This window comes from Oncorhynchus mykiss, chromosome 29 (genome assembly GCF_057628025.1).
Source record: "Oncorhynchus mykiss isolate SJ-2025 chromosome 29, ASM5762802v1, whole genome shotgun sequence".
In the NCBI taxonomy this organism is placed as follows: domain Eukaryota; kingdom Metazoa; phylum Chordata; class Actinopteri; order Salmoniformes; family Salmonidae; genus Oncorhynchus; species Oncorhynchus mykiss.
This window is the reverse complement of record NC_143050.1, coordinates 15,485,880-15,503,597: the sequence shown is the minus strand read 5'-3', so window position 1 is coordinate 15,503,597 and position 17,718 is coordinate 15,485,880. Positions and strand designations below refer to the sequence as shown.

At 39.7% G+C, this 17,718-nt stretch overlaps 1 protein-coding gene across 5 annotated transcripts; it reads left to right on the top strand.

Annotated features, from left to right (window-relative positions):
- Positions 1-1,950: 1,950 nt before the first annotated feature.
- b4galt4 (beta-1,4-galactosyltransferase 4) lies at positions 1,951-9,169 on the top strand. Of its 5 annotated transcripts, none has more exons than XM_036968129.2 (8): positions 1,957-2,266; positions 3,398-3,501; positions 3,613-4,002; positions 7,167-7,399; positions 7,608-7,795; positions 8,014-8,136; positions 8,241-8,345; positions 8,446-9,169. In XM_036968129.2, the coding sequence occupies exons 3-8, from the start codon at positions 3,720-3,722 to the stop codon at positions 8,579-8,581; spliced, it is 1,068 nt and encodes a 355-aa protein (XP_036824024.1). In that variant the 5' UTR covers positions 1,957-2,266; positions 3,398-3,501; positions 3,613-3,719; the 3' UTR covers positions 8,582-9,169. The 5 variants fall into 5 exon arrangements, with proteins under 5 accessions (XP_021447090.1, XP_036824024.1, XP_036824023.1 ...); XM_090226590.1 differs by having other exon boundaries at positions 2,167-2,332; XM_021591415.3 differs by having other exon boundaries at positions 1,951-2,266; positions 3,398-4,002.
- The last annotated feature ends 8,549 nt before the right edge of the window (positions 9,170-17,718 follow it).

The window sequence follows — 17,718 nt, the reverse complement described above, 5'->3', positions numbered from 1 at the left end:
CTGTTATATTTCTATGTGTTTGGCCTAGTATGGTTCTCAATCAGAGGCAGGTGTCAGTCGTTGTCTCTGATTGGGAGCCATATTTAGGTTGCCTGTTTTGTGGGTGGTTGTATCCTGTGTTAGTGTTTTCACCATACGAGACTGTTTTGGTTCTGTTGATTTTTATTAAATATATCATTAATGGACACTTACCACGCTGCACATTGGTCTGATCCTTGCTACTCCTCCTCTGAAGAAGAGGAATTCCGTTACACATTGGTTATACCCACGTGGGTGATTGAAAGACGAACTGTGTTGCCGGTAGGTGTAGTAATACTATGAAAGTTTAGATGCCAATCACCATATAAGTTCAAAGATGAAAAAGCCTGGAAGGAGGAGAGCTGACTAGAAACAATTTGGTTGACCGTTTTATGTGTGGCTTGTATAGACTGTTATGTTTGCTCCTTATATAATAAGGGGTGTAGGTTTAACTACTTTTAATGAACATATACTTCATCTAGAAAACTCCATGTTTAGCCATGCAAGGCGTTCTTTAACCATCCGCCTCCCGCATAGACCTTGTGCATTTCAGGTAAAATAACTCAATGTTTATATCCCAGGACAAATTAGCTAGCAACTTCAAGCTAGCTAAATAGGACAAATTAGCTATCAAGTGCAAGCTAACTACCTAAATTGACAAATGTTTAATGCTTTTCGACCTGGTTCCCAAATTAATGTAATTGGTTCAGTTAGTTTTGATATTTTAACCTGCATGTCGTGATCCCGTTTGGCGTATGGGGACAATATAAATGTATGCACGATGGCGCATTTGCGCAGCCGGTTTGGGTTCCGTGTTAGTCTCATGTTCCATCTTCTGTATTGTTCCAGATCAGTGAGATGTCTATGGTAGACAATGTTATTCTTTTCCACACTTTTTTCCAACTTTTGCCACTCGTTTTCACATCCTTGATTTCACCACATACAAACTCCAGTCTTTTTCAATGCTTTGATAACCATGGTGTTCGCGCCTACCATTTTCTCAATGGCTTCAGACCTGGAATTGATTAGTAAGGAGAGGGTATTCACGATGTCAGAGTTCACGTTGTTTTTTTTTGGAGGGTGGAGGTTTGCACGGAGTAACCGGTAAAGAGGGAAATTCGTCATCTTCAACAGCATTCGAAAGCATGAGATTATCCATAGGGCAAGCGTAGTTATGGCAGTTGTCTACAAGCACGTTTCTCTCTTGTTGATTAGCAATAGAACGGCTAGCTTCTTTCTTTTTTTTGTCACGACTTCGCATGCCGAAATAAATGATCCAAATCTTATTCCAGTCACTGGAAAGTTCTTATCTTGACCAAATAAAAATAGTAATGACTAAACTAGTTTTTTTCACAATCTTTCTGAAGTTTGGTGCGGAACTCGGTAAAAAAAAGCGTCTGGTCAAGCCCCGATCTTGGAGTCCAGGCAGCTAACCAGCTAAAGTTAGCCAAGCTCGCTAGTTGACTTGCTGATCCCACCTCTGTCACCAATTTGTAACGAACTTGTAAGGCCACTGAAACTCGCACGCCTATTGTTTTTCACATTTTTACTAACTACTATGGTAATTTAAACATCTGACAACATGCAGCCTTTCTCCACTATGCCAACTTTTTCAGTCACCAATTAATCAATCAACAGACAGTGGAATTAAGCAATGGGAATGTCTCAGAATTCAGAGCATGCGCAGATTCAAAATTTGCAAGTGTATTTTTGATTCACAGCAGAATATTCAAACTCGTAAATGGCTTTGTAATAATTCTTAAAATTGTCCTTACAAATCTTATTGAAAGCATTCAAATGTAAAGTGACAAGTTTGATCGGTATTTCATTTTTCACGCATTATGTAACAAGCGTGCAAAATTAAATGACACATTTGCCAATTTTACTTGCAACCACGAAATTCAAAATACAACCTCAGGTAGTTCTGTCATTATAATCGCATATCCCCTTTATGGTCACCTGTGGTGCCGCGTTCAAAACAACTGGGTACTCGGAATTATCTGCCTTCCGACTGGGAAAATCGATTTGAACGGTCATCCAACTCGGAATTACAAATCTCTAGAACCCCGACTTTCCGAAGATAAAATATTTGACCACGTATTTTTCCGAGTTCCCAGTTATTTTGAACCCGGCATGAGTCTTGAACCTGGTCCAAACGCTCACATCCTTCCACGTAACGGTGTTTGAGAAAGTAGTAGCCAGCCAGGATCCAGCCCAAAACAACATCAGAACTCGAGGCACCTCACAGGCAAGACTTCTTCCTTCTCCAAGAAAAAAATATTTGTCGTTAAAAACGGCAAATGCTGTGTAAAACGTAACTTGTATTTTGGGATTTAATTTCTACCTTGATAGCTATCTGACACAATGGTCGCAGTAGCGGTTAGCTGGCTAGCTAACTAACGTTACAATGCTATTTGCATTGGATAACGATACACTTCACGAGCTACTTACTGCTAGCTAGTTAGCTATCTGCTAGCTAGTTAGCTATCTGCTAGCCTCTTGGTTGCATAACACTGAAACCATTTGTCATCTTCTAAAGTATGTGTCACTGTTCAGAGTTTGCAAATCAGGTGAACGTAGTATTTAATTTTGCGTGGTGCTTAATCAACTCTTTCCAACTTTGACCACCCAAAAATATGTCGGCACCAATCTAGTCAACGTTAGCTAGCTACTGCCAGTTTGAGTAACATTGAATGTGTAGCAGGCAGCATTCAAAAAACAAATACATTCACTCTGTCACAACAGTTGGGCAGAAGGCTACTAGCTATGTCATGTTTCAATTCCACAACACCTAATAGGTAGCTAGCTAACAAGTTAGCTGCCAATTTGTAAAGTTACCATTTTAGTTTTTTTTTGTCATGGGCCTGTTCTTTAGTCATTTTAGCTTGCCTAAACACCGTTTAGATTAGGATTATAGGTATCCCATTTTGGTTATGTGAAGAGAAGGAGAAATAAGAACAATTTGGCAATGTGATGTGTTTTAAGCTAAGCACACACAAAAGCAGTCTACAATTACAGCCTAGGATTACTATCCAGGACGTCCATGAATTGTGTGCATTGAAAGACAATGGCTTGAAGCCGTGTCAACACCATGAAACCAAAGAACAAACAGATGTGAGTGAAGAGGAAAAGAGAATTGTTCCACTTCAGTTACTTTTCCTTTTGGGTGGCGGGAGTATGTAGATTAAACACCACAGTGAGTGTACAGCCAAGGTAAAGTAGCCTACTGTGAGTTCTGTTGTCACATAAGCCTCTGTCACAGGCATTCACTGAAGCCTGGGTGCCCAAGGCTAGTTGTGGCATAATGCCCTGGTGGAATGCTATAAATGCAAGTAGGTAGTGTCGATGAAAATGTAAATATTTCTTAATTCATGTCCAGGTACAACAGGCAGAAGAATTGATTGACCCACCTTCGTTCACATGGACTGGATTTTCTCTGAATTTAAACTTTGCACCAGTGGAAAATCAACAAAATAATTAAAAGTAGGCCTAATGCTTTTTATTTTTACATTAGTGACAATGATTATGAAACTTCCACAGAATGTTGTGTCATCATGGGATGAGTGATCAGGGGTACTGGTGCTCTCTACCCAGTTATTCCTTCTGTGGCTGCTGCAGAGGAGAACCAGATGTCGTAAACCAAGACTGAAGCCTACCACATTTTGGGGGATTTGACGCTGAACATCTACAACTGAGAAACCATGGGAGTCTGTCCTGCTGTGTCCATGTTTTTCCGCAAGTGCAAGTATATGATACTGTTGCTGCTCTCCGTTTCCGTCTTGGCTTGGTACGCCACTTTTTCCGGTGAAACAGTGAAAGCAATTCAGGGAACCCTTTTGCCAGTGCAAACACTTGCTGATAATACTGAGGTCCTGAGTGGAGGAGAAGGAAACTTGTGGAGATCAGTGACACAGGTCTTCTCCAATCCTCTCCCTGACACCTCACCACCAAAACAAAGCTGTCCTGAGAAATCGCCACTGCTCCGTAAGTACAGACTCTGAGTATCCACAGATTTAATAGTAAGCTTGATACAGGCCTTTCTATAAACTACATACTGATGATGCCATGTTACTGTATAATTCCTTGTAAAGAACATTATGTACGGTGTGGCTTAATGTGGAGAGAATAACATTGGTAATCAAGTAAATACTTTAATGTTTTATGTAGGGATTGTGTAACAAGCATTTGTTACTCCTTAACACTGCTAGGCTATTGCTCGTTTTGATTATTTTCACATACTGTAGCAATCTGTGATCATCTCATTCCCAGTCTGATGGACCAACACGTCAAATTTGGCCTTCGTTATTCAGTACTGAGAGCCATGAGAATCTCCCGGCACGTAGGCATTGGCTTAATCATCTCCTACAACACTACCCCTAACAGGCTGACTATACCTCTCGCATCATGTGTGCAAGCATTGCAAAATAAATGTAGAAATCTATATTATTCAATTATTGCACCCACACTGCTCGCGCGCGCCAACGAGCGTCTGTGTTGCCAAGGGCTAAAATAGAAAGGAGTTCTATCTCTGACACAGATCGTGCTGCAAGTCCTGCCTCTCCCATCTCCTCATTGGTTTATAGAAACAGGTACCCACGTGCCATCTCCTCACTCGTTGTACCCACGTGGGTGACAAAGACGAACGAGGTCGGTGGCGGTAATGCACCTAATTTATGATAGTTGCCAATCGCAATATAAAGTCAAGAGAAGAAAAGGCCTAGAAGGAGAGAACTAGAAACTATTCGGTTGACCATTTTATGCGTGGATTAATTGTCGGAGTAGAGGACTTTGTGCATTTCAGGTAAAACAACAACTCAATGTTTATATCCCTGGACAAATTTGCTAGTAACAGCAAGCTAGCTAAATAGGAAAAATTAGCTAGCAAGTGCAAGCTAGCTAAATTGCCATAAATGTTTAATGCTTTTCAACTTGTCCCCAAATTAATGTAATTAGTTCAGAGTTTTTGATATTTTAACCTGCGTGTCGTGATCGCGTTTGGTGTGGGGGGGACAAAATTAATTCATGCGCGCAGCCAGTTTGGGTTCCGTGTAACCATCCCTGTACTCTAGCACACCACAAGCACAGAGCCACGCCTCAGTCGTGTGATTCGCTAAAATTAAATGATGACAAGTACTGTACTAAGTTGTTCACTCCCATATAATTATATGGTCACTCCCATTAAGGCTAAATTTGAGTGGTTGATATCCAAGGCTATATGCACTGTACGCAATAGCTTGGGGACTCCAAGACTCCGTAATGTTTCGTAGATTGGTGGTATATGAAGCTTTACTGCTTGCTCTGTAATATGAGTAGGATTCTGAATTCAATAACAATTTTCTTACATTAATTTATGAATATTAAAATGTATAAACATGAATTTTGAAAAAATACATGATTATCCCCAATTTGTTGAACAAAAGATACTCTACGGCCATATCAAAGTTCCAGAGTGAGATCTCTGGACTATTTTATACAGAGAAATTGGTGACCATTTTGAATCCATTTTCACATTCACTCTGTTGGTGATGCTTACAAAATGGATAATAACTCTAAAAGTAAGGTGGGTAAGGCCCACATGTCATAAATATGCCAACTTGGATTTTTAAAGATATATTATTATTCTGCTTTTAGATATAAATGTCAACAATCCTTCCTCCAAAGGACCATTCTATAGATAAAATCTTGTGACAATCCCCCAAATCATTGTCTTTTTTTGTCCTGGCTTCATATGGAATCAATCTATAGGCCTACACCTATGGGATGCAGATTGCACAGCATTACAGTGGGTTTCCATAAACACATTCAAGTTTGAAGACAGTTTGTGTTTGTCAATGGCACAAACAAAACAAAAAAGAAAGTAAAAGTGCAATATGTGCCATGTAAAAAAGCTAACTTTTAAGTTCCTTGCTCAGAACATGAGAACATATGAAAGCTGGTGGTTCCTTTTAACATGAGTCTTCAATATTTCCAGTTAAGAAGTTTTAGGTTGTAGTTATTATAGGAAGTTTTAGGTTGTAGTTATTATAGGACTATTTCTCTCTAAACCATTTGTATTTTATATACCTTTGACTATTGGATGTTCTTATAGACACTTTATTGCCTGCCTAATCTCGGGAGTTGATAGGCTTGAAGTCATAAACAATGCTGTGCATCAAGCATTGCTAAGAGCTGCTGGAAAATGCAGTAAACTGCTGTTTGAATGAGTGCTTACAACCTGCTGCTGCCAACCCCCGCTCAGTCGTACTGCTCTATCAAATCATATACTTAATTATAATAAAATCACACAGAAATACGAGCCTTTGTTCATTAATATGGTCAAATCCGGAAACAATAATTTCGAAAACAAAACGTTTATTCTTTCAGTGAAATACGGAACCATTCCAAATTTTATCGAATGGGTGGCAACCCTAAGTCTAAATATTGCTTTTACGTTGCACAACCTTCAATGTTATGTCATAATTATGTAAAATTCTGGCAAATTAATTACGCTCTTTGTTGGGAAGAAATTGTCTTCACACAGTTTGCAACAAGCCAGACAGCCCAAACTGCTGCATATACCCTGACTCTGCTTGCACTGAATGCAAGAGAAGTGACACAATTTCCCTAGTTAATTTTGCCTGCTAACATACATTTATTTTAATTACATATGCAGGTTTAAAAATATATACTTGTGTATTGATTTTAAGAAAGGCATTGATGTTTATGGTTAGGTACATTTGTGCAAAGATTGTGCTTTTTTCGCAAATGCGCTTTTGTTAAATCATCACCCGTTTGGCGAAGTTGGAGGCTGTGATTCGATGATAAATTAACAGGCACCGCATTGATTATATGCAACGCAGAACAAGCTAGTTAACCTAGTAATATCATCAACCATGTGTAGTTAACTAGTAATTATGTGAAGATTGTTTTTTTTATATAAAATAAGTTTAATGCTAGCTAGCAACTTATCTTGGCTCCTTGCAGCCACAAGGTCCTTTTGATGCTGCACTCGCGTAACAGGTGGTCAGCCTGCCATGCCGTCTCCTCGTGGATTGCAATGTAATCAGCCATAATCGGCGTCCAAAATGACTGATTACCTAATGTTATGAAATCGGCCCTAATTAATCGTCCGGCCTCTATTCATTATGCCTACTATTGTCTATCTACAGAGGGAGCCCTAAACCTCACATTTGAGGACTCTCTAACGCTTAAGGAGGTGGAGCGTGAGAACAGTGGAGTGGCTGAGGGCCAATACCAGCCTCCAGACTGCCTCGCCCAGCAGAGTGTGGCTATCCTCATTCCCCATCGTAACCGGGAGAAACACCTCCTCTACCTCCTGCATCACCTGCACCCCTTCCTTCAGAGGCAGCAGCTGCACTACAGCATCTACGTCATTCACCAGGTATTACTCTCATGATGTGTAGTAACAGTAAATGATGTCAGTTTCACTCTAATAATTTGTGAGTGAATTCAAATTTGTATAACCGTTTCATGACGAGTATTTAAATGTTCAACATGTTTCACTTGACTGGAGAATATTGATGGGGGAAAGTGCTGCACTGATTTTGAGCCTGATATGAAATTGATGTTTGTAGTTGATTTGTTGACAGGCTGGAGAGGTGACGTTTAACCGTGCCAAGCTACTTAATGTTGGGTACTTGGAGGCACTCAAGGACTACGATTGGGATTGCTTCGTTTTTCATGATGTGGATCTGGTTCCAGAGAACGACTACAACCTATACAAGTGTGACCAACAGCCCAAACACTTAGTGGTCGGCAGGAACGCCACAGGGTACAAGTAAGTATCTCAGCTCTCAACTCCTATCCACCTATATCTAAAAGCAGGTAAATGTCTATAGCCTATCAAAACAGCATCCATGCTTTTATATGACAAGTGATGTTGCCGCTATCAATATAAGTATTCATTACCAAGTCCAAACATAAACATTTCAGTTATTAATTGCGTTCTGGGGACAGGTCTGTAATGTCTTGTTTTTTGTCTTTTTGCTGTCATAGATTGCGATACAAAGGGTACTTTGGAGGGGTGACGGCCATGACGAAGGACCAGTTTCACAAAGTGAACGGCTTTTCAAACACTTACTGGGGATGGGGTGGGGAGGATGATGACCTTCGCATCAGGTGAGACCACTGCTAAATGTTGGACCTCTCTGCATATCTCTCATTACATCTTAGTCAATATGGAATGTTATTGATTGATGATTGATTTAATTTGTCTCTGTTAGGGTGGAGCTCCAGAAAATGGAAATTATACGACCCCCCCCTCTCATAGCACGCTATACCATGGTATTTCATAAAAGAGATAGCGGCAATGAAATCAATAAAGACAGGTGAGTCACGGTGGACACATCAATAATAAATAGCTTGCTGTATTCTAAATATTATTAGTCGTTGAATTCATTTCATTCTGAAATAATGTCTCCTTCACAGGATGCGTTTGCTAGCACGGACACCTAAAGTCTGGAGAAAGGATGGCCTTAACACCTGCTCCTACAGTACTCTATCAGTTGAGAGGCCACCTCTGTACATTAATGTCACCGTTGACATTGGCGAACCAATGCACTGAGGCTTCAGAGCACCTCTCTTCGTTTACTGCAATGTGTACAGGATTATTGATCTGGCATGTCCATGCCTACATGTTACTTACCAGAGGGTCGCAAACAGAAGGTTAGTGGCAGTACCTGTTGACCATAATTCATGTGATCTACTCAGTTTTCACTGTAAACCATTCCAAGCAGGGCATGTAAAATTGCTAGGTCCTCATAATGTAAGTCTGGTAGCCCTATACAGTCAAACCTGGTGACCAGGTTCTAGGGGTGAGAGTAAGACCAAAATATATATTTTTCTCTACAACAGAGCATTATTTGATTTATCCTAGACTTAAAGGGGCAATCTGCAATTGCTAAATCAATTTTTGGACTTAGAACCCAACATATATAAGCATATTTTACACCAATGTTTGTAAACATTGTACATGTAAATAAACACTGTATATGATATTTATCCATTGATTCTTGAAGAATGTAACTTTTATAAATGCCTAATGAGCTTAGTTCAACTGTTGTACCCCATTAGAACCCAACATATATAAGCATATTTTACACCAATGTTTGTAAACATTGTACATGTAAATAAACACTGTATAGCCTCAAAACATGCTTAAAAATATAATTTTGATATCTTGTATGGTCAGTACTTTGCTCTGTCGATTTAATGTGAATGTTTTGCATTTCTCCAGGCCCGTCACTCAGCTTTTTGCCAAAATTAGTCAGGTGGCGCTTTATTGTTTCAACTAAGGATCTTCCTGCTAAGATGTGTTGTTACTTGATTGTTTCAACAAGTTATATGCATTCGAATAGAGTATGTTGTCATGTTTTTGATTCTAAAGAATCCTGGGTGTTAGACCTGGATTTGGTCATTTCTTAAAATCTCTTGTTGTCAAATGAAAATGGGAACAAAGAATTGCTCTCAATTCATTCCTATTTGATGAATGTAGTAGCTAATATGGGACACAAGGGACTCATTTACATATATTGATCATTCTCACATGGTTCCATGTTTATGAAAGTATGTTACATTAAGATGAAATGTAATTTTTATGAGATCTTGTTTCAATATTTCAGTGTAGATGGCTTCATTTTATACACTTATCACAAGTTTGATATTTTGGATCAACATTTTGGATATGCTGATTCAAGATTTGTGAAGTAACTCATACTTCCGACAAATGTGTAATATTGTATGACACTTTCTGTTGCCTTAAAGCTGCAATATGTAACTTTTTGGGGCGACTTGACCACATTCACGTAGAAATGTGTTATCGATCTGTCATTCGCATTTGAAAGCAAGTCTTAAGAAGCTGCAGATCTGCTCTGTGTGCAATTTCTACTCTTCCCGTTCTTAGAAGTTGAAGTCTTTTACTTTTGGTTTTGTACACCAGCTGAAATTACAATATTTTTGGTTAAGGAAAATATATTTCACAGTGGTTTAGATGGTACAATGATTCTCTACACTATACTTTGATTGCATAATTTCAGTTTGAGACTAAACAAATTATTAGAATTTTTGCAAACCGGAAATAGTGGAGTGATTTCTTCATAGTGCATCTTTAAATAATGCATTTTTAATAGACCTAGAGGCCTACTTTGTTTGTTATTGCTGATTCATAGTTCCTTGTGGGTTGTCACATTTAGACTGTTATGAACCACACACTCCCTTTATATGTGACACCTTTTTGATAGGCATAAACCAAGAATACATTCTATTTTAAAAATGTTATCCAATGAAATAGGACTATTGTGTGTGTTATTAATACATATGGATTTGTTATGGCCTGCTCTTTCACATATAAAGTACCAGTCAAGAGTTTGAACACACCTACTCATTCAAGGGTTGTTTATAAAAATAAAAATAAACTATTTTCTACATTGTAGAATAATCGTGAAGACATCAAAACTATGAAATAACACGTATGGAATCATGTACTAACCAAAAAAGTGTTCAACAAATCAAAATGTATTTTATATTTGAAATTCTTCAAAGTAGCCACCCTTTGGAATGCCCACTTGGCATTCTCTCAATCAGCTTCACCTGAAATGCTTTTCCAACAGTCTTGAAGGATTTTCCACATATGCTGAGCACTTGTTTTCTGCTTTTCCTTCACTCTCCGGTCCAACTCATTCCAAACCATCTCAATTGGGTTGAGGTCGGATGATTGTGGAGGTCAGGTCATCTGATGCAGCACTTCATCACTCTCCTTGGTCAAATAGCCCTTACACAGCCTGGATGTGTGTTAGGTCATTGTCCTGTTGAAAAACAAATGATAGTCCCACTAAGCTCAAACCAGATGGGATGGTGAATCGCTGCAGAATGCTGTGGTAGCCATGCTGGTTAAGTGTGCCTTGAATTCTAAATAAATCACTGACAGCAAAGCACCATCACATCTCCTCTTCCATGCTTCACAGTGGGAACAACATACAGAGACCATCCGTTCACCTACTTTGCGTCTCTCAAAGACACGGCAGTTAGAACAGAATCACAATTTTTGGACTCATCAGACCAAAGGACTGATTTCGACTGGTCTAATGTCCATTGCTCATGTTTCTTGGCCCAAGCAAGTCTTTTTATCTTATTGTTGTCCTTTAGTAGTGGTTTCTTTGCAGCAATTCGACCATGAAGGCCTGATTCACGTAATCTCCTCTGAACAGTTGATGTTGAGATGTGTCTGTTTCTTGATCTCTGAAGGATTTATTTGGGCTGCAATTTCTGAGGCTGGTAACTGTAAAGAACTTATCCTCTGCAACAGAAGTAACGCTGGGTCTTCCTTTCCTGTGGCGGTCATCATGAGAGCCAGTTTCATCATAGCGTTTGATGGTTTTTGCGACTGCACTTGAAGAAACTTTCCTTGACATTTTCTGGATTAACTGACCATGTCTTAAAGTAATGATGGACTGTCATTTCTCTTTGCTTATTTGAGCTGTTCTTGCCATAACATGGCAAAATATGACCAAATAGGGCCATATTCTGTATACCACCCCTACCTTGTCACAACACTACTTGATTGGCTCAAACGCATTAAGAAGGAAAGAAATTCCACAAATTAACTTTTAACAAGGCACACATGTTAATTAAAATGCATTCCATGTGACTACCTCATGAAGCTGGTTGAGAGAATGCCAAGTGTGTGCAAAGCTGTCATCAATGCAATGGGTGGCTAAATATAAAATATATTTTGATTTGTTGCTTTAAAAAAATAAATATGAGGTTACATGATTCCATATGTGTTATTTCATAGTTTTGATGTCTTCACTATTATTCTACAACGTAGAAAATAGTAAAAATAAAGAAAAACCCTGGAATGAGTAGGTGTGTCAACTTTGGACTGGTACTGTATGCTTGGGCTCCCGAGTGGCGCAGCAGTCTAAGGCACTGTATCACAGTGCAAGAGGTGTCACTAGAGTCCCTGGTTTGAATCCAGACTGTATCACATCTGCCCGTGATTGGGAGTCCCATAGGGCAGTGCACAATTTGTCCAGCATTGTCCGGGTTTGGGCCGTCATTGTAAATAAGAATTTATTCTTAACTGACTTGCCTAGTTAAGTAAAGGTTAAATAAAACATGTAAAACAAATCTAAGTTATGCCTCATTGATATTTGAATATTTTGAGGTTAAAGCTATATAAGTTCTTCATTGTTTTGGTTTGTTTCTATGGTCCTACTCTACCTGAACGATACTGAATGATTCATGTTAGAAAATATTTAGGGATGCCATAGTGACTGATTCATTAAGAGTGCCATGTTGGGTGAGGCCTTTCTGTTTAGAATCGTTTTGTACATTTCCTTTAAAAACCACATTTTTAGTCTTGTAGGTTTTCATTGGGTGTATGTGTAACCGGTGTGAAATGGCCAGCTAGTTAGCGGGGTGTGCACTAATAGTGTTTCAATCGGTCACTCGCTCTGAGACCTTGAAGTAGTTGTTCCCCTTGCTCTGCACGGGCTGTGCCTTTTGTGGAGCAATAATAGGTAACGATGCTTCGAGGGTGTCAGTTGTTGATGTGTGCAGAGTGTCCCTGGTTCGAGCCCAGGCAGGGGCGAGGAGAGGGACGGAAGCAATACTGTCACATATGGTGGTTTAACCCATATGAATAAGATGGAAGTTGTGAATTCAAGATCATTTATCTATTTCTATCAGCGAAAGGTAATTCTCAACTGTGTTTCAGTTAGGGATAGTCTTTGATTTGCAATATAGCATTTTTGCAACATGGCTTCAAGTAGCATATAGTAAAGTTGTTTTATGTTTTAATGGATTGACTAATTCATAAAGTAGGGTACTTAGCAGAATTTAAACCTAAGTACCTGTTCTTTACCCACTTTGCATATTTATTTTACCTTTATTTAACTAACAGTTAAGAACAAATTCTTATTTTCAATGACGGCCTAGGAACAGTGGGTTAACTGTCTGTTCAGGGGCAGAACGACAGATTTGTACCTTGTCAGCTCGGGAGTTTGAACTTGCAACCTTCCGGTTCCTAGTCCAACGCTCTAACCACTAGGCTACACTGCCGCCCCATGTGATGGACATTATGCAATGTAAAACATTTATATCTAGTATTCTGACTACAAGTTTGAAGGATGTGCTCTGAAAGGAACACTAGTTTCACCAGTACAGTCTTGTGGAGGGACTCAAAGAGGGGAAGGAGTGTGATGTCTGAGCCTTTGTATGGACAAAATGATGTCATCCCTTTTTCCTGTTGTGCAGAAAGAAAGCAGTTCAATGGAGGCCAGGATGGCCAGAGCACCATTGGAAACTTTAAGCTTTGAGCCCAGCAAACAAGATATCACATGATACCATAGGATGTAGGATTTGAAATGTAAGCCAACTTCACACTACAGCCGACATAAAGGGCTTAGAATAAGGATAACGCCACGGCAATACCTCCCACTTACATGTACTATTAGTCAGCTGTCCTTGGAAAAAATACCAATGAAGGCAATGGGATATGTCGAAACTGTTGACTCCCTGTGTGGGTTGTTAGATATGGCTCAGCAGGCCTGGTCACTTGACTGGAAACTTTATTTTAAGCAAAAACAAATGTTCCATTAAATAACCCTTATGGCTAAAGACCTGGTGCTAAAGTAAGGGTCCTGACATGATCTCACCTGGAAAAGCTATGGGCCCGAGTTATAACTTACAACTACTATAACTGAAAACACCCTTATTTGACCCTACATGACAGTCATACAGAGCCTTCAGAAAGTATACAGACCCCTTGACTTTTTCCACATTTTGTTACGTTAAAGCCTTATTCTAAAATGGATTAAATCGTTTTTTTACCCCTTATCAATCTACGCACAATACCCCATAATGACAAAGCAAAAAGAGGTTAAGAAATGTTTGCTAATTTACTGCAAATAAACTGATGTCAGAGTTGCTTAAGTATTCAGACCCTTTATTCAGTACTTTGTTGACGCAACTTTGGCAGCAATTACAGCATCGACTCTTCTTGGTTATGATGCTACATGCTTGGCACACCTGTATTTGGGGAGTTCCTCCCATTCTTCTCTGCAGATCATCTCAAGCTCTGGCAGGTTGGATGGGGAGAGTTGCTGCACAGCTATTTTCAGGTCTCCAGAGATGTTCAATCGGCTTCAAGTCCGGGCTCTAGCTGGGCTACTCAAGGACATTCAGAGACTTGTCCTGAAGCAACTCCTGCATTGTCTTGACTGTGTGCTTAGGGTGGTTGTCCTGTGGAACAAAGATGTCATCAAGGCAAAGGGTGACTACTTGAAGAATCTAAAATATATTTTAATTTGTTTAACCATTTTTGGGGAGTTACTACATGATTCCATGTGTTATTTCATAGTTTTGATGTCTTCACTATTATTTTACAATAGGAAATAGTACAAATAAAGAAAAACCCTTGAATGAGTAGGTGTCCAAACTTTTGACTGTTAATGTAAAAAACTGAAATATTCCATTTACATAAGTATTCCGACCCTTTGCTCAGCACTTTGTTGAAACACCTTTGGCAGCGATTACAGCATCGAGTCTTCTTGGGTAGGACGCTACAAGCTTGACACACCTGTATTTGTGGAGTTTCTTCCAGTCTCTGCAGATCCTCTCAAGCTCTGTGAGGTTGGATGGGGAGCTTTGCTGCACACCTACTTTCAGGTCTCTCCAGAGTTGTTCGATCGGTTCAAATCTGAGCTCTGGCTGGGCCAATCAAGGACATTCAGAGACATCTCCCGAAGCCACTCCTGCATTGTCTTGGCTGTGTGCTTAGGGTTGTTGTCTTGTTAGAAGGTGAACCTTCCCCCCACTCTGAGGTCCTAAACTGCTCCAGAGTGCTCTTCATCAAGGATCTCTCTGTACTTTTCTCTGTTCATCTTTGCCTCAATCCTGACTAGTCTCCCAGTCCCTGCTGCTGAAAAACATCCCCACAGCATGATGCTGCCATCACCATGCTTCACAGTAGGGATGGTGCCAGGTTTCCTCCAGATGTGACGCTTGGCATTCAATCTTGGTTTCTTTACACCACAGATTCTTGTTTTTCATGGTCTGAGAGTCTTTAGGTTCCTTTTGGCAAACTCCAAGCGGGCTGTCATGTGCCCTTTACTGAGGAGTGGCTTCCGTCTGGCCACTCTACCATAAAGACTTGATTGGTGGAGTGCTGCAGAGATGGTGTTCTTCTGGAAGCTTCTCCCATCTCCACAGAAGAACTCTAGAGCTTTGTCAGAGTGACCATCAGGCTCTTGGTCACTTCTCCCCCGATTGCTCCCCCAGCCAGCTCTGGGAATAATCTTGGAGGTTCCAAACCTCTTCCATTTAAGAATGATGGAGGCCACTGTGTTTATGGAGACCTTCAATGCTGCAGAAATGTTTTGGTACCCTTCCCCAGATCTGTGCCTCAACACAATCCTGTCTCGGAGCTCTACGGACAATTCCTTCGACCTCATTGCTAGAAATTTCTATTTAATTTTATTTTTTTTTACATTTCACTTCATCATAGGGTTTTGTGTATAGATTTCAGAGGATTTTGTTTTTATTTAATCCGTTTTAGAATAAGGCTGTAACGTAACAAAATGTAGAAAAATCAAGGGGTCTGTATACTTTCCAAATGCACTGTGTGTGTGTGTATACAGTTGAAGTCGGAAGTTTACATACACCTTAGCCAAATACATTTAAACTCAGTTTTTCACAATTCCTGACATTTCATCCTAGTAAAAAAATCCCTGTCTTAGGTCAGTCATTGTCCATTTGGAAGACCCATTTGCGACCAAGCTTTAACTTCCTGACTGATGTCTTGAGATGTTGCTTCAATATATCCACATACTTTTCCTCCTCATGATGCCATCTATTTTGTGAAGTGCACCAGTCCCTCCTGCAGCAAAGCACCCCCACAACATGATTCTGCCACCCCCGTGCTTCACGGTTGGGATGGTGTTCTTTGGCTTGCAAGCATCCCCCTTTTTCCTCCAAACATAACGATGGTCATTATGGCCAAACAGTTCTATTTTTGTTTCATCAGACCAGAGGACATTTCTCCAAAAAGTACAATCTTTGTCCCCATGTGCAGTTACAAACCGTAGTCTGGCTTTTTTTTCGATGTAGGACTCGTTTTACTGTGGATATAGATACTTTTATACTTGTTTCCTCCATCTCAACAAGGTCCTTTGCTGCTGTTCTGGGATTGATTTGTACTTTTCGCAACAAAGTACGTTCATCTCTAGGCGACAGAACGCTTCTCCTTCCTGAGCGGTATGATGGCTGCGTGATCCCATGGTGTTTATACTTGCATACTATTGTTTGTACAGGTGAACGTGGTACCTTCAGGCATTTGGAAATTGCTCCCAAGGATGAACCAGACTTGTGGAGGTCTAGAATTTGTTTTCTGAGGTCTTGGCTGATTTATTTTGATTTCTCCATGATGTCGTGCAAAGAGGTACTGATTTTGAAGGTCGGCCTTGAAATACATCCACAGGTACACCTCCAATAGACTAATAGACTCCATAGACATAATTTGAGTCAGAGGCTTCTAAAGCCATGACATCATTTTCTGGAATTTTCCAAGCTGTTTAAAGGCACAGTCAACTTAGTGTATGTAAACTTCTAACCCACTGGAATTGTAATACAGTGAAATAATCTGTCTGTAAACAATTGTTGGAAAAATTACTTGTCATGCACAAAGTAGATGTCCTAACCGACTTGCCAAAACTATAGATTGTTAACAAGAAATGTGTGGAGTGGTTGAAAAACTAGTTTTAATGACTCCAACCTAAGTGTTTGTAAACTTCCGACTTCAACTGTATATATATTTTTTGACTCATTACGGTTTCTGTCTGAACATTCCTATGAGTGCCACTTTCTACATCATAGCCGTTGCTCAGTGATAATTGACACTTCCGCATTGTGCTGTTTATTTCTGATAGTTTTCAAAACCTATGAAGATGTCCAGTGAATGCAAATATGCCATTTGTTAACACAACACGGTACAGACTTGGATAGGCATTATGCTGAATTTTATTCAATAAAAAACATCTGTTAAATTCACTGCTCTGTTTTGCTTGTTTACAGTGGGTCAAGTCATAGGGTATTGAGAGAGGAATTCTCGTTTTGTTACAACACCAACATTTTTTTTGAATAAAGGTGCTAATATGGCCTTACTCTATATACAGTGTGGCTCTGACACTACCTAAGAAACATCAATGGTATGTCAATAGGGTGGCAGGTAGCCTAGCCGCTAAGAGTGTTGGTCCAATAACCGAAAGGTTGCTGGTTTGAATCCCAGAGCTGACTTGGTGAAAAATCTGTCTGTGCACTTAACCCTAATTGCTCCTGTAAGTTGCTCTGGATAAGAGTGTCTGCTAAATGACACATGTAATGTAAAATGAATTAATTTGGTAGTGCACTCATTTCTTGTTTGAACAAGGAGGGCAACAAGACTTTGAGCAGATCTACAGATTTCCAAGAAACAATTTAAATCAAACAAATGTATAACTGTAGCAGTTCATTAAAGTTATTGTTCATTCATGTCTGTTTTCAGACCTCAAATGGTCTAATGTTGAGTAGTTCACATCCTACACCATTAGTGTTATAGATCCAGCTGTATGCTTCAATGTTAAATGAAAACCCTGAATGTCAATCAACATACCCAGTAGCCTTGTACACTGCTCAAAAAAATAAAGGGAACACTTAAACAACACA